The sequence below is a fragment of the Vipera ursinii genome, assembly GCF_947247035.1.
Source record: "Vipera ursinii genome assembly, chromosome: 1".
NCBI classification, from domain to species: Eukaryota; Metazoa; Chordata; class Lepidosauria; order Squamata; family Viperidae; genus Vipera; species Vipera ursinii.
The window spans coordinates 20414296-20437940 of NC_139512.1; the positions used below are offsets into that span (position 1 = coordinate 20414296).

General features: G+C 45.1%; 1 protein-coding gene across 1 annotated transcript in view; it reads right to left on the bottom strand.

Annotated features, from left to right (window-relative positions):
- MDGA2 (MAM domain containing glycosylphosphatidylinositol anchor 2) overlaps window positions 1-23645 on the bottom strand; it is a gene marked incomplete at both ends in the record, with an annotated part of 636181 nt that overhangs the window by 25932 nt on the left and 586604 nt on the right. Inside the window, 3 exons of the mRNA XM_083348686.1 lie at window positions 7922-8080; window positions 8869-9024; window positions 10690-10710. Coding sequence (XP_083204812.1) covers window positions 7922-8080; window positions 8869-9024; window positions 10690-10710 — 336 coding nt within the window. The remainder of the gene's footprint in view (window positions 1-7921; window positions 8081-8868; window positions 9025-10689; window positions 10711-23645) is intronic.

A 23645-nucleotide genomic window follows, 5' to 3' on the forward strand; every position in this document is an offset into this window, starting at 1 on the left:
GAAGAAAAAAATGCAGCCAGCTGAGGGGGAGTTGATTTTTATCATTAATTATATAATTAAAATCTTTTAAGTAGAAAATAAATTTTACATTGATACTGGGTTATAATACTCCCCCTCCTCCAAATATCCTCCTGCACACCAGGAAATTTTTCTAGTTTGGCATGATCAGCTCTGCCCTGATTTCCTTACATGGTATATATGTATTTATATAAAACATTTATATGACACCAACTCCCTTAATGGGTCTTGGCGGTTTACAAGGTTCAGTGAAAACCCCTATTAAAAACAACACAAAAATGTAGGAGACATAAAGGACAAAAGCTTAAGCAATATTCATAAAAGCCTTGGGGAAAGAAAATTTTTCAGTCTCTTCCTACATCATGTTAAGGAGGGAGCTTTGCTGCAACTCTAGCATCAATTTATTCCATCTTTCTTTTAGTGGACTACTTCTGTTGTGCTAATTTAGACAACTTGTTTTTATAAAAGATGCGAGTTTGGAAAGTGTAATAACAGTAGCCATATCAGCAAAATCAACAGTTGACATTGTTTGTTTCATTTTGAAACCAGAAAGAATTTCATCCGACAGTTCCAAAGACAGCAGAATATATCCTTCAATCAAACGTATCTATGGGGACATTTGAGGACAGACTCATAAAGACTCATCCTGACCATCAGTGCAATTTCTGTGCACAGAAATGTGCACAATGTGAAATGTTTTTTGAAAGAAAGAAAGAAAGAAAGAAAGAAAGAAAGAAAGAAAGAAAGAAAGAAAAAAGGATCATGCCCATTTAGCAACATTTTACATTTCCCCTCTGAATGTTCTTGTATATCAGGGGTGTCAAACTCAATTTCATTGAGGGCCGCATCAGCATTGTGGTTGCCCTCAGGGGGCCAGGTGGGTATGGCCAGGGTGGGCATGGCCTACTGGGTGGGCATGGCTAGAGTGTGTATGGCCTACTGGGTGGGTGTGGCCAGCTCTACATCGTTCACATCAAGGGGGGCCCGGGCAGGAGTGGGACAGATCTGAGGGTCTCTGGCAGAAGGAGGGTCTCTGGGCCAGGGCCAAGGCAGTGGGGGCCGTTCCCTCACTGTTTCCAGGATGGCTTCGCGGGCCACATGAAACCACTTTGCAGGCCGGATCTGGACCCCGGGCCTTGTGTTTGACATTTCTAATGTATATGGTGGTGGTCCACCAGCACCAAATGATGCCAAGGTCTGAAAGGGGTCTTTGAACAAGCTGGAATGGGGAAACACTGAGTTTATAGAAGAGGGGACAAGGGCTCCAAGCAAAGCTAAAAGGAAATTTTTCTGATGGGATATACATTGTTTTTGGTCAGAGTTCTTCCTGACCTAATGGTGTCCGAGGTCTGATAGTACAGACTGCAACTAATTTGCAAAGAATGAAAAAAAACCTGCCAAATGTCTTGAGATATTTATGATTGGTTGCTGCTGAGAGACACTTGTTTGAAAATGGTGGTCATATAAATTGAATGGATGAAGGATGACTATATGAATAATGAATGAGTGAATTGATGTTGTACTTGGTGGAAGACTTGCTTGATGAAATAATGTGACATCATTCAGTTTAATATTTTAGAAAAAGGAATGTATAACTTCTTACAGCAGGGGGGAATGCACTTTAGAAATTCTGATATCCATATATATACCTCTTTCTCAATTTTTGATGGTTGAAATTGGCATCTCAAACTTTTTGAAGATTAAATTTTGCTTCTTAAGCCATCCACTCTTTGGGAAAATCAATTAATGTTATGGAGGTTGGGTTTTCTAAGGCCTAAAAGTTCCCTTAAACTTCTGTAAGACTTGCAGCTCTAATTTTTCCTTTAAAATCCTCAAACCTTGGACTTCCGGTGGCGACGTGGCACCGAAGACAGCCATCTCCGGGCTGTCCGCTCCGCAGCTGTGTTTATCCATCTAAAACAGCGCCGATCAGCTGTTTGGGTGTATTTGAAGCCCCCTCCTCGGGAGAAGAGGAGGGGGGTGAGGCCCCAGGTAGGGGTTGAGCTCTCCAGGGCCGCCTGAGCTGAAAGTTTGGGTGGCTGAAGGATTGAGCCCCCCTGAAGCCTGGGTTGCTCCAAGCTGCGCAGCGTCTCTGCTCTGTGATTTTTGGAGCAGAGCTAGGCGTTAGCAACCACCCCTGCCAGAAGGAAAGACTCTCGAGTATTAAGGAGCAGGCAGAGCGGTACAGGAGGTCAAGGTGAAGTGGATTTTTATCTTTACTCTCTGGCTCAATGGATTTTATAGCTTTAAAGTGAAAGTACGCAACAAGTGAAAGTGGGGAAAGATGGCGGCTAAATCTTCTTCTAAAGTTCTTCGGAGTGCGGGAACTTCCCCGGTGCAACAGACCTCATTGCAAGCTTTGCTTCCTCCTGCACCTCCTCTGGCATTGACGCTTAAGGACTTACAAGATGCCTTTGCAAAGCAATCACAAGTAATGTCAGATATGATGGATGATAAGATGGAAAAGCTGGAGGCAAAGCTGGAGGAGAAGTTTAGTGCAATGAGGGTGGACATTTTGTCTACAATTGAAAGTGTGGCTGAATGTGTGCAACCTTTGGATGAAAAAGTGGAGGTTCTCAGTCAAAAGAATTCTATATTAGAAGTAAAGGTACTAGAGAATGAAAATATAAGAGATAAAATGGATGGAGAACTGAGCCTTGTTCAGTACCATCAGATGCAGTATGCTATTAGAATCAGGGGCTTAAAAGAGAATCCTAAAGAAGAATTAAAGCAGCTGATCTCTGAGGCTTTGGAAGCAGTACTGGGCCAGCCAGCATCTGAAATAGAGGGAAGTATGGATAAAATCTTTCGTGTAAATTCATGGATTGCAAGGCAGAGGAAGCTACCTAGAGATGTGGTGGTCTATTTTACAAAGAGAGCAACTAGAGATGAAGTTATTCAAGCTGCTTATGATACTAAATTTGTGGTTGCTGAGCAAGAAGTCCTGGTTCTAAAAGAGATTCCTCCAAAGATTTTAAGGAGAAGGAAAGATTTTGCATTCCTTGCACAGGAACTTAAGAAATGTGATATTAAGTTTAGATGGGAGATTCCAGTCGGAATGGTGGTGATGCATGAAGGTAAAAGACATCGTCTGGTTACCGTGACTCAGGCACGTGATTTCTACAGCAATGTTTTAAAAGCAACCCCTCTATCACTCCTGGAAGCTGCAAAGGGATTTGGAGAGGGAAAACCTCAAGAGGCTGAAGGTGGACAGACAGAGGAGAATGGTGCTGGAGGGGATCAAATTACAGTTTCATCGGCTGCTGCTGGAGAGCAGAGGTTGACGCGTGCCGCCTTAAGACAAGCAAGACAAGTACAAGAGCAAGACCAGCAGAAAGTTATGGAACTTCCAAAGCGTACTTACAGTGAAGCTGTGGGAGGGACGCGGCCCAAGGAAATTACAGGGGCCATTGAAGATGTGCTCCAAAAGCTTCGGGACGCCAAGCATGGCGACTAAATTTCTAACCTGGAATGTCAATGGATTAAACTCACCACAGAAGAGAAAGAAAGTTTTTCAATATTTAAAACAATTTAAGACTGATGTTATCTGTTTGCATGAAACACATATTAGGGTTATGGACCAAAAGTACTTATCGAACTCAAGGTTGGGTACGCAATTTGTTGCCTCTGCGATGAACAAGAAAAATGGAGTGGTTGTCTACGTTAAAAGTACTCTAACAGCGGAACTAATTGAAGTAGATAAGCAAGGAAGATATGTCATGATAGATTTGCTGTTAGAAGGTAAAAAAACGCTTCTAATTGGACTGTATGCTCCTAATCAACAACAAGCTGATTTTTTTAGTTTACTTCACACAAAGGTTACCCAATTGGATTATAAATCGTTTATTTTTATGGGGGACTGGAATGGTGTTTTAGACGTACAGATGGACAAGGCTGGTTCTTTTAAGCGTGTTCCGAGCCATGCTAGATTGCCTAAATCTTTTTTTGAAATGAAGGACGATTTGGAACTGCGAGATATTTGTCGTGACACATATCTCCACGAAAAGGATTATACTTTTTTCTCTGATAGACATCAATCTTTTTCCAGGATTGATTTTATTTTGCTGACTAATGACTTTTTTTCTAGGATTAAGAAGGTAAAGATCTGTGCAAGAACTATTTCTGACCATAGCCCAGTTTGGTTAGAGATCAATCAGGACAATAGGGATAGGCGCTCGTGGCGTGTAAATGAGAATTTGTTTAGAAATCAGAGAAATGTGGAAGAATGTAAACAGCAGATGAAGGATTTCTTTGAAATTAATATGAATAAGGATACCTCTATGGACATGGTTTGGGATGCTAGCAAGGCCTACATGAGAGGGGTGTTGATATATATGAATAATAAATGCAGACGTACTTTGGAAGCTAGAAGGAAAGAACTGGAGAATGAAATTAGGGAAAAAGAAAAGGCCCTAATTTTGAACCCATTGGATGTGAAGACTAAGGAGGTTATTAATCTATTAAGAGGACAATTTGATAAGTTGATGGCTGATCAAGTGGCAACCAACTTACGGTTTGCTAGGCATAATACTTTTTGCAATGCTAATAAGCCAGGTAGATGGCTAGCTTATAGACTAAGGAAAAAGCAAAGGGCTTCTAATATAGATAAAATTGAATATAAGGGAAAGGTTGTGTTTCAACAGGATCTTATTAAGAAAGCTTTTGTGGATTTTTATTCTAAATTATATGCTAAGGAGAAGATTAATGAAAAAGACATTGATGTATATTTGGAGAATGCTAGCATCCCGGTTCTTACGCAAGCACAAAAGGAGGAGATTAATCAATTGATAACAGAAGAAGAAATTCTTATAGCAAATAAGGAACTGAAGGTGGATAAAGCGCCAGGCACGGATGGTTTGACTGCGGCTTACTACAAAAACTTACAATTGGAGTTGATAAAGCCGTTAAAGGAACTGTTCCAGACAATTCAGAGAGGGGGAAAGGTGCCTCCGTCTTGGAGAACTGCTTTTATCTCTTTGATTCCGAAGGAAGATCAAGATGCTACTCAAGTAAAAAACTATAGACCGATTTCACTTTTAAATACAGATTATAAGATATTTGCCAAGGTGTTAGCTAACAGACTGATGAGGGTTCTGCAACAGGTGATTCATGAGGATCAAACTGGGTTTACAGTATTAGTGGTAGGCAAATGAAAAATAATGTGAGGCATATAGTTGATGTGATGGAGTTTTTGGAAAGGAACAACCAGATCCCTGCGGCGCTAATTTTTCTAGATGCTGAAAAAGCTTTTGATCAATTGAATTGGCAATTTTTGATGAAAGTTTTAGATAAAATGAATTTTGGGGACAAATTTTTGCAACCAATTAGGGCATTATATCAAAAGCAAACTGCCCGAATGATAGTTAACAATAGTTTGACTGAAGTATGTAATATTGAGAAGGGCACAAGACAAGGGTGTCCGTTATCACCTTTATTATTTGTTTTAACATTGGAGATATTATTGGTAAAAATACGGAATTCGGAAAGAATTAAGGGTATACAAATTAGAGATCAGGATTATAGACTGAGAGCGTTCACAGATGATCTGGTTGTTACGTGACCCAGCCAGAAAACTCTGTTGTGGACCTGATGGAGATAATAATGCAATATGAGAAGGTTTCTGGATTTAAAGTTAATGCACAAAAAACTAAAATTCTGGCCAAAAATATGACAGTATCGCAAAAGGCCCTTTTAGAAGGATTAACTGGATTTGAGATTGTTAAAAGGGTCAAATATTTGGGGGTGTTTTTGTCACCCTCTAATACAAAGTTATATAAAAATAACTATGAAAAGTTATGGGGAAAAATTCAAAAAGAAATGGAGAGCTGGGAAAAATTGCAATTGTCTTTGCTGGGAAGAATTGCAGCAGTGAAAATGAATGTCCTGCCTAAATTTCTATTTTTATTTCAAATGATACCGGTCCTTAAAAAAGATTCTAATTTGGAAGAATGGCAACGGGGTATCAATAAATTTGTTTGGGCAGGGAAAAGGCCACGAGTTAAATTTAAGATTATGCAGGATACTCGTGAAAGAGGTGGTCTTAAAATGCCTAATCTTAAATTATATTATGAAGCTGCTGCGTTATCAGGAATAAGTGATTGGATTAATTTGACACAAGAGAGATTATTAAATCTTGAGGGCCATGACTTGTTATTTGGCTGGCATGCATATTTGTTGTATGATAAGAAGGTAGATAATGTGTTTAAAGTGCATATTTTAAGACAGGCATTGTTGAGAGTTTGGAAGAAGTATAGACATAAGTTAGATTACAAGATGCCGTTGTGGGCAATTCCAAAACACGCAATAGAAAACATAAATGTTGGTTTCAAACATGATGTGACTACGTATAAGGAGATTTTAAGCTTGGAAAGAAATGTCTGGTGTTTAAAGCCGTACAACCTCTTGCGAGATGAGAAGATTGTTCAAACTTGGTTTCAATATACTCAGTTACGGGCCAGGTGGAAAGAAGATCAGAAAACTGGTTTTGCAATGACTGACGAAAATTTGATAAAGCAAATAAGAAATCAGGGTCCAGCACATATCAAACGGATATATCTTGCATTGATAGAAATTGACTCAGAAACAGAACTTGTTAAAGATTGTATGATAAAATGGGCCCAGAATATCCAAGAAGTTATCACAATGGACACGTGGGAAAAGATCTGGGTGAGGAACGTAAAATTTACACAACCTCAAAACTTAAGAGAGAACTTTTATAAAATGTTTTATAGATGGCATTTAGATCCTAGAAAGCTTGCAAGTATGTATCCAAACTATCAGCCAAAATGTTGGAGGTGTGGTGGCGAAGATGCAACATATTTTCACATATGGTGGACCTGCAAAAAGGTTAAGGCTTTTTGGATAAAAATTTGGTGGAATATGCAGAAGATCTTCAAGCAAAGGATAAAGTTTTGTCCGCAATTGTTTTTGTTGGGCATAATTACAGATGCTACTGTTGTGGACACTAAGTTGATGTTGAATTTAATTACAGCAGCAAGACTTTTAATAGGTCAATATTGGAAGAAGGAGGAACTGCCGACTATAGAAGAATGGACTCTAAAGGTTTCTGACCTGGCGGAAATGGCAAAGATCTCGGCTTACTTGAAAGATCATTCGCAAGAACGTTATATTATGGAGTGGAAAAAATGGATTGATTATATCCAGAACAAATATGGGACTAAAAAGTTTCATTTAGTATTTGAATAAGTCTTCCTTTCTTTTTCCTTTTTTTCCCTTTTTATATGTAATATTAATATTGCTTGTAGTTATCTTGTATGAGCTAGAGAGCGATAGATTTAAGAGTTTATTGTTGTTAGCATATGGATGTTTATGATTGTTCTTTGTTTTTATACCTTGTACTTAGCTCTGGGAAGTCGGGGGGGAGGGGGAAATGGGGGGGAGGGGCAGGGAGGGATAGGTAGGTGTGGGGGGAGGGGGATTGTTAAAGATAAAATGTACTCTAAAACTTTTCAATAAAAAAAAAATCCTCAAACCTTCCCCAAAATAATAATAATAAAAAAATGATTTCCCCATTTTGGAAAGGTTTGGAGAAATTTGGGGTAATTAGGAGGATCATTAACCAAATATTGTGGGCTGGAATTGTTTGGACCTCAGATCAGAGAAAAGCATCTTACAAGAAGGTATGTGTATTGAATTCATATATATCTCATATCTAGAATGAAAGGCCAATTCTGAAATATTCAGTAGATGCTTGAACTGAATCAGGCTCTGATGAAGCAGACCCAATATCAATCTGATATTTTTTTCTGAAGTTCATTAGCATTCAGGTGATTTGGTGGGACTCAGACATGCAGACAGTCGTCTGATTGCCATCTTAAGAAAATGAAGAAACACTCTATTTTTTTTTGTTTTGCAACAGCGATGAAAGATGATGATTACTCACCTATGTGTTGACCATACATGTTGTAATAAAAACTGAAGCAATATGCAGTATTTGTGGTTCCATACGGGTTTTTGGGAGGGATGCTGAAAACTGGGCTAATGAGTCTTGCTCTATCACCTTCTTTTCTAGGACTGGATGCTTCAATGTACATGAAAAATCCTAGAAGGGAAGAAAAAACAATAACATGAAATGGTGATATGCCACATTTAACAAGGATAAACATCTTTCTCTGGAGACTGGGAACAGTGCCCAGATTTAAGATAAGTAAACTGAAGACTTACTAGTAGAGCACTTTTCCCAATACCTATGGCAGGGGTAGGCAGAATTCCTGAGTCAGCTGACTCAGGAATTCTGGGAGTTGAAGTCCATGAGTCATAAAAGAGCCGAGGTTCCCTTTGCCTACCCCTTACCTATGGGAAACCCTCAAGCAGCCATAACTGAACCTGCTTAGTTTTTTTGAGATCAGCCAAGATAGCTTTTGTTTGATGTTAAGAGCCATGATGGCACAGTGGTTAGAATGCAGTATGGCAGGCTAACTCTGCTCACATTGCCAAGAGTTCGATTCCCTCAATCCTAACTGGCTCAAGGTTGACTCAGCCTCCCATCCTTCCAAGGTCAGTAAAATGAGGACCCAGATTGTTGGGGGCAATATGCTAACTCTGTAAACCACTTAGAGAAGGCTGTAAAGCACTGTGAAGTGGTGTAGAAGTCTAAGTGCTATTGCTATTGCTATTTTAGTAACTGTCCACATTCTGATGAATATAACTATAGCTTCTAAGTTTAAACAAAATGGAAAACTTAGGCTCAGATGTATAGGCTTATCTGTGGCTTGTTCTCAAAGAAAAGTAAAGAATCTGATATACGGGCAAAATCAGAAGCAGACTATTGATTGCTAAAAGGCATACCCTATTTTGTATTGCAAAACCCAGCTGAGAGTTACACTCTACCTTCCTTGGAACCTGACCGGTCAGCATTGGGTCCAGTGTTTGGGGTGTATTTTGTGTCTCGAAGGACAATGTTTTGTCTTGTCCAATCAAAGTTGTCCTTTTCGTCTTGGGTGAATAAACAAATGTTGCCATCTTCAAAGCCACAGTGGAATTCTCCTGCCAACAGATCAGTCACATGTTCATACAAGTAATCATTTCAAGTTACCAATTTTCAAAGGCTTTTAGCTTTCTTCTTCTTTAGAAAACTACTTTGTAATCACAATGTTCCAGTTTAGGTTTTATAAATATATGGAATTATTGTTTAGTAGCCCACTCCAAGTAATAGAATAGTGATCAAGATGGTTAAAAATAAATAATAAATAAAACAATAAAGATATTAAGGCTTCATAACTACTTGTAATTATAGCAGAAATCCAAGTTAATTCTTTTAAACTAAGTTGGGGCATCTATGAAAATGTAACTATCACTGAGGTGCTGCAATTGGGTTAGAAACATGCTGGATCAGTAGCGTCAAGGGAGATAAGAAAGCATTTTAATACAATTAACATGGAAATGTTTGCTATGAGTCTCTTCATAAATATTGTCAAATTTAGTTTTAGGATGGTGGGCCCCAAACTGGATTAGAATGAGAAAGTTATTAGACAGCTAAAGGAGTCAGCATCCATAGTAGCTTTTTTGAGAAGGACCGTTTTAAATTATCTTTTTATTGAAACAATAGGAATGATATAATTGGGGAAATATAAAAACAGTTGTGAGCTTGCCAGAGATTTTGCCTGAATTCAGGAATATTTGCAGAACATAGCCTTAACCTCAAGGTGACCTCTGTGTGAGTGCAAAGCATTAATAAAATCTTCAAAGAAAGATGGACAACATGGTCTTCTGGAAGTTGTCTTGTAAATTCCACCATTTTTTTATTCCTGACCATTCTGCCTAGAATTGATGAGAATTGGGGATGGATATTTGGGAGGAACAAGCATTGTCTATCTCTGCTCAACAAGTTTAGACCATACCAAGGTGGATAAGTGACTCTAGTTATTTCCTTCTTTGCTTCCTGGAAGATTCATCAAACATTTGGAAAGAGGCAGTATAGAGCAACTATTTCGTGAGCTGTCAGTCATTCTATCTACCTATCTGGTCAAATCTTTGCTTTCAGTCCTAATCTAGTGGTGGGCAACCTTAGTCTCTGAAAATGATATGTGTGGCCCCCAGAAATATTTTTGCATCCCAAGAGAACCTCTAAAACAGACAGATGTTCTCAATTGGGAGTAAGAGAAGGAGAAATTCTAAAGTGGCAACATGGATGACTTATTTGCAGAGCCTTAAGGTGCCAACTTCAAAAATGATGCAGCCTGAGAAACCAAACATTTTTTCTTATTAGAGAGTGTTAATGGGCAAAGTAGAGGCCTTAAATACTATTCTAATCATTTAAACTCTCCTTCTACACCCCATCCCCAAATAATAGTTAATTCTATACCATCTATTTGAACAACATAATAACATCATTGTTCATACTCCCTGTTGTTCTAGTAGGCCAAAAATATTAAAAGTGTGGCTTCCAGCTTTCTCTTCCTCCCCAGATGAAAGGAAAAATAAGGATCTGAAGAAGTGTTTGGTGTCTGGGCTTGGTTGTTGTTCTTTCCTTTTTCAATCTATCCTTTTGTTCCTTTGTATCTTTTCAAAATTTATATTGTAAAGTCCCAAGTTTATATTATACAGTATACTGATATATTAGTCCCCCTTGCACTGTATACACAGTCTGTATAAATAGTAAGAAAGGTATAAATTTAATTTATATAGCAACAAGATATTTCCAATACTTACGTAAATGTGGGTTCATTGGAGCTATAAAAGAAAAAGATAAGATCCTAAAATTAATAAAATTTTCTGTGCATACTGATAGCTGTTTTGTATCTGATTTTCCAGCTATTTGTGCCATTTCATCAGGGTTGGACAACTATTAGGCTTATAAACTCTAACAGAAGAGAATATTTGTAGCTCAGGGTTGAAATGAGGGGTCCTTGATGTTCTCTGAGCTTGGCTGTTTTTTGTGTGTTTTTTTGCAGACCCGTTTCATTACTCAAACTAGGTAACATCATTAATGCTAGATAGGAATGGGGTTTGCTCTCATTTTATATTCTAGTGGCTACAGAACACACTCAGCTAGAGAATACACATGAAATCTTCAACAAGGTCTTCAAAGGACTCAAATAAATATAAATATAAATTCACAGGGAAGAAAAAAAAGAAAAAGATGCTACTCTTCCTGGATATCCTTATCAGCAGAGACTGTGATGGCAAACTAGAAACACAAGTCTACCAAAAAACCCACCTGCACCAACCAAGTGTTCCACTACCAAAGTAATAACTCAATCTTCCACAAGAGAAGCTGTGTAAGAACATTATTTAGATGAACAACAAACACACTGCAGCTATCCTGAACATCAGGAAAAGGAAACAGATCAATTACACAACATCTTCCAAATAAATGAATATCCACACAACTTCATCAAAAAGTGCCTGACTATTCAATCCAATATAGCACAACCAACACAAGCTGTAAAAAGGAAAACACTGCCATACATCAAAAAATATCTCAGAAACCACCAACAGCCTGTTTTAACCATAAACCAACTAAAGCCCTCCAAATCATCCTAAGTAAAAGGCCCAGTGTCAAATCGTCCTCTGCCAGAAAACAAAAGCACTTCGAGAGGAACGAGTAACAAGGTTTATTCTTCTCCAAAGCAAACCGCGGTAAAGTCAGCATTGAGGCATCCAGCCTCAACGCTCTTTTATCAGGTTACCACGCCCTGACCCCACCCCTTCAAAGCAAACCAGCCTCCGCCCACCTCCCCATAAATGCCCCACCCATCACCTTGCATAGCCACCACCCACCGTGTGCACCGCTGCGGCCCGCCAAGCCCCCTTCCCGGCAAGCCTCCCTCGTGCGCCCCAGTCCGTGCCGGCATTGCGGCTGCGAGCTCCCCCCCCAGTCCTTCCAGACGCTCAGGGAATGAGAGTGGCAACATGGGCATAGCCACACACCCCTCCACGTTTTGTTGGGGCGGCCCTGCCGGTCCGTTCGGTCCCGCGTTGCCCCCAGTCTGTTCCTGCCCGGACACCCCCTGCGAGCCAGAGTCTTGCCGCCGAGGTGAGACAGATGCGCCGATCAGCTGGGCACCGGCCAGCTGTGCGGCGGGGCTGCGACGCATCCTGCGGGAGTCGGGCGAGGCCACGCCCATCGACCGAACGCCCGGGACCCGACGGAGCTGACGGTCCGGAGGGGGTGCGCTGATCAACCGGGCGCCGGCCAGCTGTTCGGCGGCTCCGCGGCACGCTCCGTGGTGTTTGGGCGATGCCACGCCCATCCCATCGGCGTCCAGCTTCCCGGCGGAGCCTTGGCGCGCCTCACGGCGCTCGGGCGACGCCCCGCCCAGTCTGGTAGGTTCCGAGGCTTTGGAGGGGGACTGCCGCCGATCCGGAGGGAGCGCGCCGATCAGCTGGGCGCCGGCCAGCTGTTCGGCGGAGCCGCGGCGCGCTCCGTGGTGTTCGGGCGGAGCCACGCCCAGCACAGCAGGTTTCGGGACTTGCCGGTGGCAGTGTCGAGGCCCGAGCGGGCGGCGGACCGGCGGGGCTTGACAGTCGGCTTCCCCTACCACCTGCCCTCCTGCAAGAGAGGAACAACAAGACAGGTCACCATGAAGACATGCCGCTGAGTCCCCGGTGCTACCCCCCGGTTTGGACGGTTGTGTTCGGTGAAAGGCCGTGATCAAACGATCTGCCTGGACATCCCCTTTCCACACCCATGAAGCCTCTGCCAACGGGTATCCTTTCCATAACACGAGATACTGTATCTGGCCCCTCCGTACCCGGGAGTCTAGGATCGCCTGTATCTCGTACCGATCCCCGTGAACAGGCCCCGGAGCGGTCCCATTCGTCCTCCCTGTTATCCCCTTAGTGGGCTTTAGTAGGCTGCTATGGAAGACGGGGTGGATCTTCCCTAGGAAATTAGGCAACCGCAAACGGACAGTCACGGGGTTGATTACCTGAACTACCTGGAAAGGGCCAAGGAACTTAGGACCTAGCTTCTTGCTTGGTACTCGTAAGCGCAAATATTTGGTGGACAGATACACCCACTCCCCGACCTTAGGGGTGGCGAAAGGCTCCCTTTTTCTGTCTGCCTGCTCCTTCACCCGTGCCTGAGCTTTCACCATCGCCTCCCTAGCAGTTTTCCAGGCGGCCCCCATGTGGTGCATCCACTCCTCAGGCCCGGTGGGTGTCGCCGATCCCTGCCCACACTCCGGAACGGGGACAAAATCATATCCCGCCACCACCCGGTATGGTGTCAAACCCGTGCTGCTGTGCACGGCGTTATTGTGGGCGACTTCCGCAAACACCAGGAGGTCTGCCCAGTCTGTTTGCTGGAACGACACATAGCTCCTGAGGAACCTTTCCACCGTGGCGTTGGCCCTTTCAGCGGCCCCGTTAGTGCTTGGGTGGTACCCGGAGCTGAGGCCCTGGGAGGAGCCGATGTTCCGTAGAAACTCTCGCCAGAACTGTGCTGTAAACTGGACCCCGCGGTCCGAAATAATCTGTCGGGGAACCCCGTGCAGCCGATAGACGTGAGTCATAAACAGTCGTGCCAACCGTTTGGCGGACGGCAGCCCCTTGCAGGGAACGAAGTGCGCCTGTCTGGAGAAAAGGTCGATGACAGTCCAGATCACCGAGTATCCTCTGCTGTCCGGCAACCCGACGATGAAGTCCATGGCGATGTCTTGCCATGGTCGTACGGGGTCTGACACCGTCTGTAGCAGACCCAATGGCTTCCCGACACGGGGTTTTGCTGTGGCGCATACGTGGCATCCCCGAACGTGGTGTTCCACGTCCGCCTTCATGCACGGCCACCAAAATTGACGGCGTGCTAAGTGTAACGTTTTCAGGAAGCCGAAGTGACCGGCCTGCTTGGCGTCGTGACAACGGCGCAAAATGGCGGGGCGTAGTGCCTGAGGCACGTACAGCTTATCTCCGTGCCAGGCCGAGCCGTCGCGCATAGTCAGAAGCCCGGGATGCTCCTTCAGCCAGGCATCTGTTGCTAAGGCCTCGCCCATGGCTCGGGCCAAATCGTCCCCCACGCTGCAGACTGCCTGGGTCGCGCTCGGGGATGCGCTAGGCGGGATGAGTTCTTGTATAACCGCTTCTCGTTTGGTGTCGTATTGCGGCAGCCGTGAGAGCGCATCAGCAAGAAAGTTCTGCCCCCCCGGTACGTACTTCAGGACGAAATTAAAGCGCCGAAAAAAGAGAGCCCATCTAACGTGCTTGGGCGCCAGTTTCCTCGGGGACTGCAGCACCTCCAGGTTCTTGTGGTCTGTCCAAACCTCGAAGGGAAGGACAGCCCCCTCCAGAAGATGTCGCCATGTCTCCAGGGCCGCGCGCACGGCGAACGCCTCCTTCTCCCAAATTGCCCATGAGCGTTCCGCCGAAGACAGTTTTTTGGAGGAGTAGGCACAGGGTTGCAGCACGCCTCGGCAGTCGACACACAAGCGAAGCGTGCCATCCTTCTTCTCCCGAAACAATATTGGCGCTGCTATTTTGGGTCGGGCAGGTTGGATGAACCCCCTCGCGAGGTTTTTGTCGACGTAACGATGCAGCTCCTGCATCTCACGAGGCGTCAGCGCGTACATGCGCGGTTTTGGCAGTTTTACGCCCGGCTCCAGCTCGATGGCACAATCCGTCGTTCGGTGGGGTGGCAGAGCGTCGCACTCTTTTTCGTCGAAAACCTCTGCTAGGTCGGCGTACACCTGTGGGAAGCAGGCTTCCGCCACCCCCTCTGCCCCTTGGACCCGCTCGCCCCCAGGCCGCTCAGCAGGACCCACATATGCGTGTGGTGGTGGTTGTGGCCCTGTCCCCAACCGCAGGTGCCGGCAGCCCTCCCCCCACCAGATCGTGGGACCCCACTTGTCGAGCCACGTCAGTCCCAGAATCACTGTCTCCGTCATTGATGGTACAACAAGGAAGCGCAAAGTCTCCCAGTGGGTCCCCATCTCCAAACGAATAGGACCCGTCACCCGTGTGACCGAAGCCCCCCCCAAAAGGGATCCGTCCACTTGCTGGAAACGAAGAGGAGCTGGCAGGCGGCGTACCTCCAATCCCAGCCGAGCAACCACCACTTGGCTGATAAGGCACCGGGTGCTGCCTGTGTCGATCAGTGCTGGGCAAGCCTCCCTATGTCCCGAACGCGGGTTGACGAGTACGACCGGTACTGTGAAGGGCACCACAGGGTCACTCACCATAGGGTCCTCCTCCTCCTCCAGGCTCTCGTAGGGCTCCGGGTCGTTGGCCTCGGGTGGTTCTGTGCCGATTGCTGCTGTGGTCATCAGGGATGGCAGCTGGTGAGCTGCTCTTGTTCGCTCCAGCGACTTCCGTGCGGTTGGGCCTCTTCCGGCGGGAGGTGCTGCGGCGGCACGAGGTGCCGGAAAGGGGCAAGCGGCCACTCGGTGCCCCGGCTGATCACACCGGAAACACTTTATAGCCGATCTTGGAGGCGGCACGGGTGGGCTTGCCGTTGGGGCCACGGCCTTCCGGCCCTCCTCCTTCAGCCTTTCGGGGGTCCTACGGGTCCCGACCACCCCCTCCGCCTTACCCCTGCATTCGCGCAGCCGGACGTCCAGTTCTACGGTGACCCGGTACCACTCCAACAGTCGCTCGGGCACTCCACGCACCACGCACGCCCTCCGCAGCGCGCCGTCCAGCCCCGACTGGAAGTGGTGTACCAGCAAGCGTTCCGGCCAAGAGCGGAGCTTACGGGCCACCCGACGGAATTCAGCGACATACTCCGCTGCGGGCCTGCCTTGTTGTCGCAGCCCCACCACCTCCGCCTCGGCTCTGTGAGTACGGGCCACGTCCTCGAACTGCGTCCGCAGTGACTCCAGAAACAACCCGACGTCAGCTAGCTCCCGGGCATGCTCACCGTACAGGTCAGCCGCCCATGCCGCGGCCTCTCCCTGTAAGCTTGCTGTGATAGCCACCACCATGGCCCATTGGGAAGTATAGGCTGCACCGTACTGGTCCAGGTGGTGAATGGTGTGGCTTAGGAACATGGCAAGCCGGTCAGGGTGGCCGTCGTACGTAACCGGCAGCGGTGGAGGGCCCCAGAACACCCCCGGGCCCCAGGGGCCCCCCTGGGCCCTGGGTCCCCTTGTACCTGGCGCTTGGTGCCGCCCGCTCCATGGCCGGGCAGAAGCCCCGGCCGTTGTTGCCCACCTGGTGGCCTCTGCCTGGTCTGACACCCCGGGGCGTTGTCGTTCGGCCTGAACAGCTCCCGTCTCCGTCAGCCGTGTTGGCGGGCCCCGGAACCTTGGGCCTGCCAGGCGGGAACTGGGCTGGCCCGCCTGGCCGGGTGTCAGCCTCTGTAGTGACCACCGCCACGACTCCTGAGCCGGTCCCGCGGGCGACCAAGGTGCAGTGTCCTGGAGGCCGAACTCCCCAAAACGGTCCCGCAGCACGTCCATCGTGTAGGCCCCTGGGGCCGTAGAGTAGCTCCACTCCTCGCCTTCCTCCTCCGTCAACCGCCGTTCCCTCCAAGCCGACACACCAGCCCGTGGACGGCCCTCACCACGGTCTTGGTCCCAATGCTCCAAGGAAGGGCTTTGCCACCCTCCCCCGCTTTGAGCCAGAGACCCTACCTCCCAATTGTCACCGGCTTCAGCCGAGGCTATAACCCCCTTGGTCTTCGGCCGCACTGCTGGCCCCTCCGGCTCGCCAGGATCAGGGGGAGGTGCAACAGCAGCCCCGACAGCCCCTTCCATAGTCTTAGTGTATATCAGAATGTCATCCAAGTACACTAACACCCCGCGGTACAGGTGCTTGTGAAGCACCTGGTTTATCATCTGCATAAAAACGGCTGGGGCCCCTGGAGGCCGAACGGCATGACACGGAACTGGAAACTGCCCAGCGGACAGTTAAACGCCGTTTTCCATTCATCCCCAGCCCTGTCAAATCGTCCTCTGCCAGAAAACGAAAGCACTTCGAGAGGAACGAGTAACAAGGTTTATTCTTCTCCAAAGCAAACCGCGGTAAAGTCAGCGTTGAGGCATCCAGCCTCAACGCTCTTTTATCAGGTTACCACGCCCTGACCCCCGCCCCTTCAAAGCAAACCAGCCTCCGCCCACCTCCCCATAAATGCCCCACCCATCACCTTGCATAGCCACCACCCACCGTGTGCACCGCTGCGGCCCGCCAAGCCCCCTTCCCGGCAAGCCTCCCTCGTGCGCCCCAGTCCGTGCCGGCATTGCGGCTGCGAGCTCCCCCCCCAGTCCTTCCAGACGCTCAGGGAATGAGAGTGGCAACATGGGCATAGCCACACACCCCTCCACGTTTTGTTGGGGCGGCCCTGCCGGTCCGTTCGGTCCCGCGTTGCCCCCAGTCTGTTCCTGCCCGGACACCCCCTGCGAGCCAGAGTCTTGCCGCCGAGGTGAGACAGATGCGCCGATCAGCTGGGCACCGGCCAGCTGTGCGGCGGGGCTGCGACGCATCCTGCGGGAGTCGGGCGAGGCCACGCCCATCGACCGAACGCCCGGGACCCGACGGAGCTGACGGTCCGGAGGGGGTGCGCTGATCAACCGGGCGCCGGCCAGCTGTTCGGCGGCTCCGCGGCACGCTCCGTGGTGTTTGGGCGACGCCACGCCCATCCCATCGGCGTCCAGCTTCCCGGCGGAGCCTTGGCGCGCCTCACGGCGCTCGGGCGACGCCCCGCCCAGTCCGGTAGGTTCCGAGGCTTTGGAGGGGGACTGCCGCCGATCCGGAGGGAGCGCGCCGATCAGCTGGGCGCCGGCCAGCTGTTCGGCGGAGCCGCGGCGCGCTCCGTGGTGTTCGGGCGGAGCCACGCCCAGCACAGCAGGTTTCGGGACTTGCCGGTGGCAGTGTCGAGGCCCGAGCGGGCGGCGGACCGGCGGGGCTTGACACCCAGCAGCCTCAAAAGAAAAAAGGAGGAGAAAACAGGAGTCTGTACAACATACAGTGTAAGGACTGCAACAACCACTATGTAGGACAAATTGGGATAAGACTACAGTAGTGGGACACATCCATGAAGACCATCTAACAGTCAGAAGACATGAAATCTCTTTTATTTCACAACACATGAACAGACTTAACCAAATGGTTTCAATTTGTCATCATTCTAGATCAAACCTGGTCCCAACAACAGTCGCAGGTTAAGCCACTAGACTATAATATGGGAGCAAACCCCACTCCCAATTAGCACTGATGATGCTACCTAGTTTGGGTAATGAAACTGCAACAAAACAACCAAGCTTGGAGAGCACCATGAATAAACTCTGTTTTCTATTGTAGCTAGTCATCCAGCCTTTTAGCCCAGGTGCAAAATAATCCTTTAAGAATTCCTAGGATGCCTCTAGGAATGAAACAGAGTGAAAACTGCTGTACTTTCCTGCAACCAGGGCTTTTTTTCTCATAGAACGCTCAGAACGGAGTTCTGGCACCTTTTTTGGATGGAACCTTGTAGGGTAGGCAAGCCGGGTTGTATGACATGTGTGAGTTCCGGCACCTTTTTCTTTTACAAAAAAAGCACTGCCTGCAACAATTCTCTCCTGATTATGCCTAACTTTCTTTATTCCACCAGTATAATAATTTAGGTTGGGAGAGTCTTTGGGTTGCAGATACTGTTAAATAATTAAGAGGGTGTTTTTTTTTTAAAAAACATACATTTTCTTTCCAGCTTTGATTTACATTTCAAATTATTTTTCTCATATCTTAACAAATGGTATTCTAAATTTTCTAATTTTGTCCCTTTTAGATTTTCCTTAAAGCAAAACATGTGAAAATATTTATAAAGTTTTATGTTCATTTTGTTTGGTAAGAGGCAGTATATATACAATTATAAGGTCCTTTAGGATATTTTATAGGGAGAAAAAAACAAGAATAAAAATGGTGTTAGCATAATAATAGCAAGAATACAGCTTTATCTTTCAGTATGATCAAATATTCAAAAACTATATATTTAATCATTGATGGAAAAAGATGGGCAGCGTGCAATTAATATAGGCATTTATTTTATTTTAAAAGATTTCTATACCTCTTTTTCAAGGAACAGAGTAATACAGTACATACAGTAATGATCCCATTTTTATCCTCAAGACAGCCTAGAAAAGTAGACATCAGAATGACTGATTGAAGAACATCCAGTAAATTATATTTCCATGTTAGAACAATATGTCTCCATGATCCAAACTACAAGATACTGTATATCCCCCAAAGAGAGGTATTAGCACATTTGGAAAAATCCCACAATGTTGCAGGTAAGGAATAATTGGAGCCTTGGTAGAGCAGTGGGCTAATGCCTCCGTAAGTAGCACCAGCTGCCTGCAATTACTGCAGGTTTGACTCCCACCAGGCTCAAGGTTGACTCAGCCTTCCATCCTTCCGAGGTAGGTAAAATGAGGAGCCAGATTGTTGGGGGCAATAAGCTGACTTTGTAAAAATGCCACTTGGGGGGGCCCGAAAGGCCTAATAAGCAGGCATATAGATAGAATGAAGGCTATTGCTAAGCACATTGATTTGTGCTTCTTAGATTGTAAGCCGCCCTGAGTCTTCGGAGAAGGGCGGGATATAAATGGGATTTTTAAAAAATGGAGAAAGAACAGAGGAATACTGTAGATCAGCAAAAGTTCCAAATATTCTGAAGGATTTTAGAATCTTTAGCAGATACCAAATACAAGTTGGCTGTTGCAGAGAACAAAAGAAGAGAAAAAGAAAACCTAGGGGATATACGGCTACTGCTAAGCTTGTAAGCTGCCCTGAGTCTTCGGAGAAGGGTGGGATATAAATGTAATAAAAATAAAAAATAAATAAAAATATAAAAAATATACAATAAGTATGCTGTTGGTTACATTAAAAACAAACACTATTTTGTTTGAGCTTTTACTTTTTAGTGCTTTAGAAGGATATTTCTGTGAACTTTGGCAGAGGGTGACTGAGGATTTGAAGAGAAAACTTTCTTTGTCAAGACCACCATCTCATTTTATTTTGTTCATCCAAAGGAAACAAAGAGAAGCTGTGGAATCTTACCCGACAGAAATATTTATTGTTTATTTATTAAATTTATATGACACCATGTCGATGTTACAACAACTCTGGGCAATAGAAAGCAATTTTTTTAAAAAAAAGATTAAATAGAGTCTGAAACTATTTTAGGACAGGTGATGAGGTAGTGGGGATTTTCTCTTTACCTCATCAGCCACCCCAGAATAGAGGGCTTTTATCGGGGCCCCAGGCCAGCCAGCAGAGCCAGGTTTTAAGGGTCTCCTGGAAGGCCAAAAGCCTGAGGCCTGATCTCACCCCCAGCGAGAGAAAATTCCAAAAGGTGGACCACAGCAGAAAAGTCTTTTCTCTTAGATTCTGCCAGCTGAAATTCTTTGGCAGATGGGATCCAAAATAGGAGCAAGTGGGACCATCCAATCCCAGAATCCAGATCCTAACAGAGGGAAAGCTTTTTGGTGAAGTAAATCATTGTGTGCCTAAGACATTGCCTCAGAATTGTTTCCCAATTATATTTATGGCAACTCTTCTGGCAGTTTGAAAGAGTTTGATGACTAAGCTCTGCCAATTCCCATTGGCCTCACAACCTTGGATTTGGTTAGTGCCTTGAAAACCCCCATCCCTTCCTTTTGACCCTATATATTTTTGTTTTCACTTAACTCCTTTGATTGATGTATTTTTTTAGTTTTTTATGCTTGTAGTTGTACACCTCACAAAATCATTCTGAGAGAGGGATAGGCAGAATCTCAATGTCATAAATAATAAATAAATAAATCTGTGATGTGTATGCTCCAATGTTGAGCAGCATACGTGGGCCAACGTTTAATTTACACAGAGCTATTTTGAAAGAACTCTTTAGCTTCACTTCATTGCTATTTTATCTCTTTCTTTTCCCTCTTACATTCCTTTATTTAAGAGGAATAATCAGCGACTCGCTTCCTGTATAATTTGCCTTGAGAAAATGTAGTCAGTTATTCAAGACAGGCTTCCTTGTGTTTGCTAACACAATTACTTCTCGTTTGCTGAGAAATGTTTCATTTTTGGCATTCTTCTGACTCCAAATTGTGGGGAACTGCATTGAGTGACGTTTGCTTTGTCGACAAACTTGGAGACTTCGAGATAAGCTATTGTTAATGGCTAACCTTCAGTGCTGCAATATTCATATTGTTTGCAACACAGGAACCAGAGCCAAATGGATGGGTTGGCAAGAAAAGAATCAATTCCTGATGATTGACAGGAATAAAAAAAACAAATTCAACTGTGGTTAGTTATATACATGTTGCAGGCCAGTAGCTCAAGAAGAATGTAGGTGGGGAGTAACAGCGCAGAAGTGGTAGTTTTTGGATATCTGTCATCATTGGTCCAGGTTCAAGAATCTCTCAGTGGGGAAAGTAGCAAGCAATAGTTGTCATGATGGGAAAATAAGAATTGATGAAAGTGATAGAACTCTCAGTCTGAGCTTCCAAGGTCTAGAGAAACTTTTTAGATTATAGTTATCATGTTGGAATTGGCAAGCCTGGTTCTGTGATTCCAGTGTTCCAGAGGAGGGGAAAAAGGAAGGGGGGGTTTTCATTTGATTGAGTTGGGGTAAGAAACCTAAAAATGGCACAAGGGGATTGTATTATTAAGAACTGAAGACTATAGACCAGAAAATAATGCAAGTCAAACAAGAAGCTATCCTGTCTAGGAGGATTTGATGTTCAACACAAAATAAATAGTCCTGTACAGAGGCCAGGGGAATTTATTTACTAAAATAAAAAGATCTCTTCTTGCTTTATGTGTAAAATATGCCATGTTCTGTCCCTGGCATATCCAAGTAGGGCTGAAAAATTCATAATCTGAAATCTCTAACTGCATGTTAGAAATTTCTAAGCCTTGCAGCATCTTATGTGAACTTAGTCTCATTGCTTTTTATTATTCTTAATTAGCTTTTGATTCTCCCTGTTCTCTATTTCAGGAAGCTGGGAGAAGATAATGAGATCTTCCACTGGCCTGGTTGAGTCCAGCTGCCATTTGATTCCTTCCTTGAAAGTAGGGTTGGGCAACCTTTCAGAGGTGGGAGAGCACACTTAACTTTGGGAAGGCAAGGGCAGTAAAGGGTGGGATAAACATGCCAAAGGATGGGACTATATTGTGTACACAGATTGGTTGCAGTTTTATTTCTTACTTTGTGAGAAGATTGGAGGAGGAGGAGGAGGAGGAGGAGGAGGAGGAGGAGGAGGAGGAGAGAAGAAGAAGAAGAAGAAGAAGAAGAAGAAGAAGAAGAAGAAGAAGAAGAAGAAGAAGAAGAAGAAGAAGAAGAAGAAGAAGACAATAGTAGTAGTAGTAATCAGAGAGAGGGAGAGAGAGGTTGCCCCCTTTTTAAAAAGGCTCCATAAACTAGGCATTCTAAGGGGCTGCATCAGAAGGAAAGGAGAATTCTGTCCTCTGAAGGGTCCTCTACTGTTTCATTCTAAAAAAATATTATTTAACACTAGAAAAACATTTGTACTAGCATGCACTTAAAGTTCTCCCAACCCCATTCTTTGTTCCTTTTGTGGCATCTCTTTCAGTATAAACATAGTTGTATTCTTTAAAGTGAACTGATTGCTTTGAGGGAAGATAAGTAACACATTGAAATGGAGAACTAATCATATGTATATTAATCCACTTATTCTAGAATATATTCAGAAAGGATTTGATTCTGTGACCCCCCCCCCCCAAATGGAGACATTGCAGTATTGCTGAAGAGATGATAGAAGTCAATATTTGGCTAACACCTGCTTTGCAGCAGTGAATCCACATAAACTCAAGTGATAGTATGAAAGTTTACTGTGAAAGAATTCAAATGAAAAGCTAGATGAAAGCAGAACTTTCCTAAGCATTTACAACCCAGTTGTGAATTTGAGTAATCTTTTTTTTCTTTTGCTCTTCTCTTTTCAATCTGTAACTATAGAGAATGAATCAGAGCACTAATGTTCTGAAAAATAAACTCATAATTGCACAAATAAGTGACTCAAACTAAAGTGAATCATTCTGCAAGCAAGATAGCTAACTTGTTTTGGAAGAGAAAAAGAAGAAAAAGAAACCCTGCCAGTAGAGCATCACATTAAGTTCAAAGTTCTTCTGTAAACACAAGGATTGCCATGGGATTCTTCAGTGTATTTTAGCAGGTAAGTGCTACATTACAGGACCAAATATTACAAAGAACAGATTTAACTAACTGGGATGTGCCCAGGCACTGAAGAAGGTATGGTTCTTAGAGATTGCTGATCTATACTGTATGTCTCAAAGGTGCTTTTTCAAAAGGCAATTGGATTGGTTTTTGCCTTGAAAAAGAAGATGTTTTGCTTCTCCTCCAAGAAGCCTCATCAATTGCAGTTGGGTGGTAGAGGATAGGTACTGACAGGATGGTGGTGGAGGGATGAAAAGATTGTCTCTCTGACAATTGTTGAGACCACTTGAGGGTTTATCTGTGTTCTCAGGATCACCTGAATCAGAGTTTAAATGGTAGTGGAATCTTTTTGGAACTGCTGAAAGGACTGCATTGTAGACAGGAAATAGGTGGTGTCATATTCCTCTCCCTCTTTTACCCCTCTTTCAAACCAATGATCCACTCTAATCCAGTTACCTTTTGAAAAAGCACTTTTGAGATAGCTATGACTTGGAAGACTGAGAATCTCCATAGACATATACTGTATACTGTAAGAACCATGGTGGCACAGTGGTTAGAATGCAGTATTGCAGGC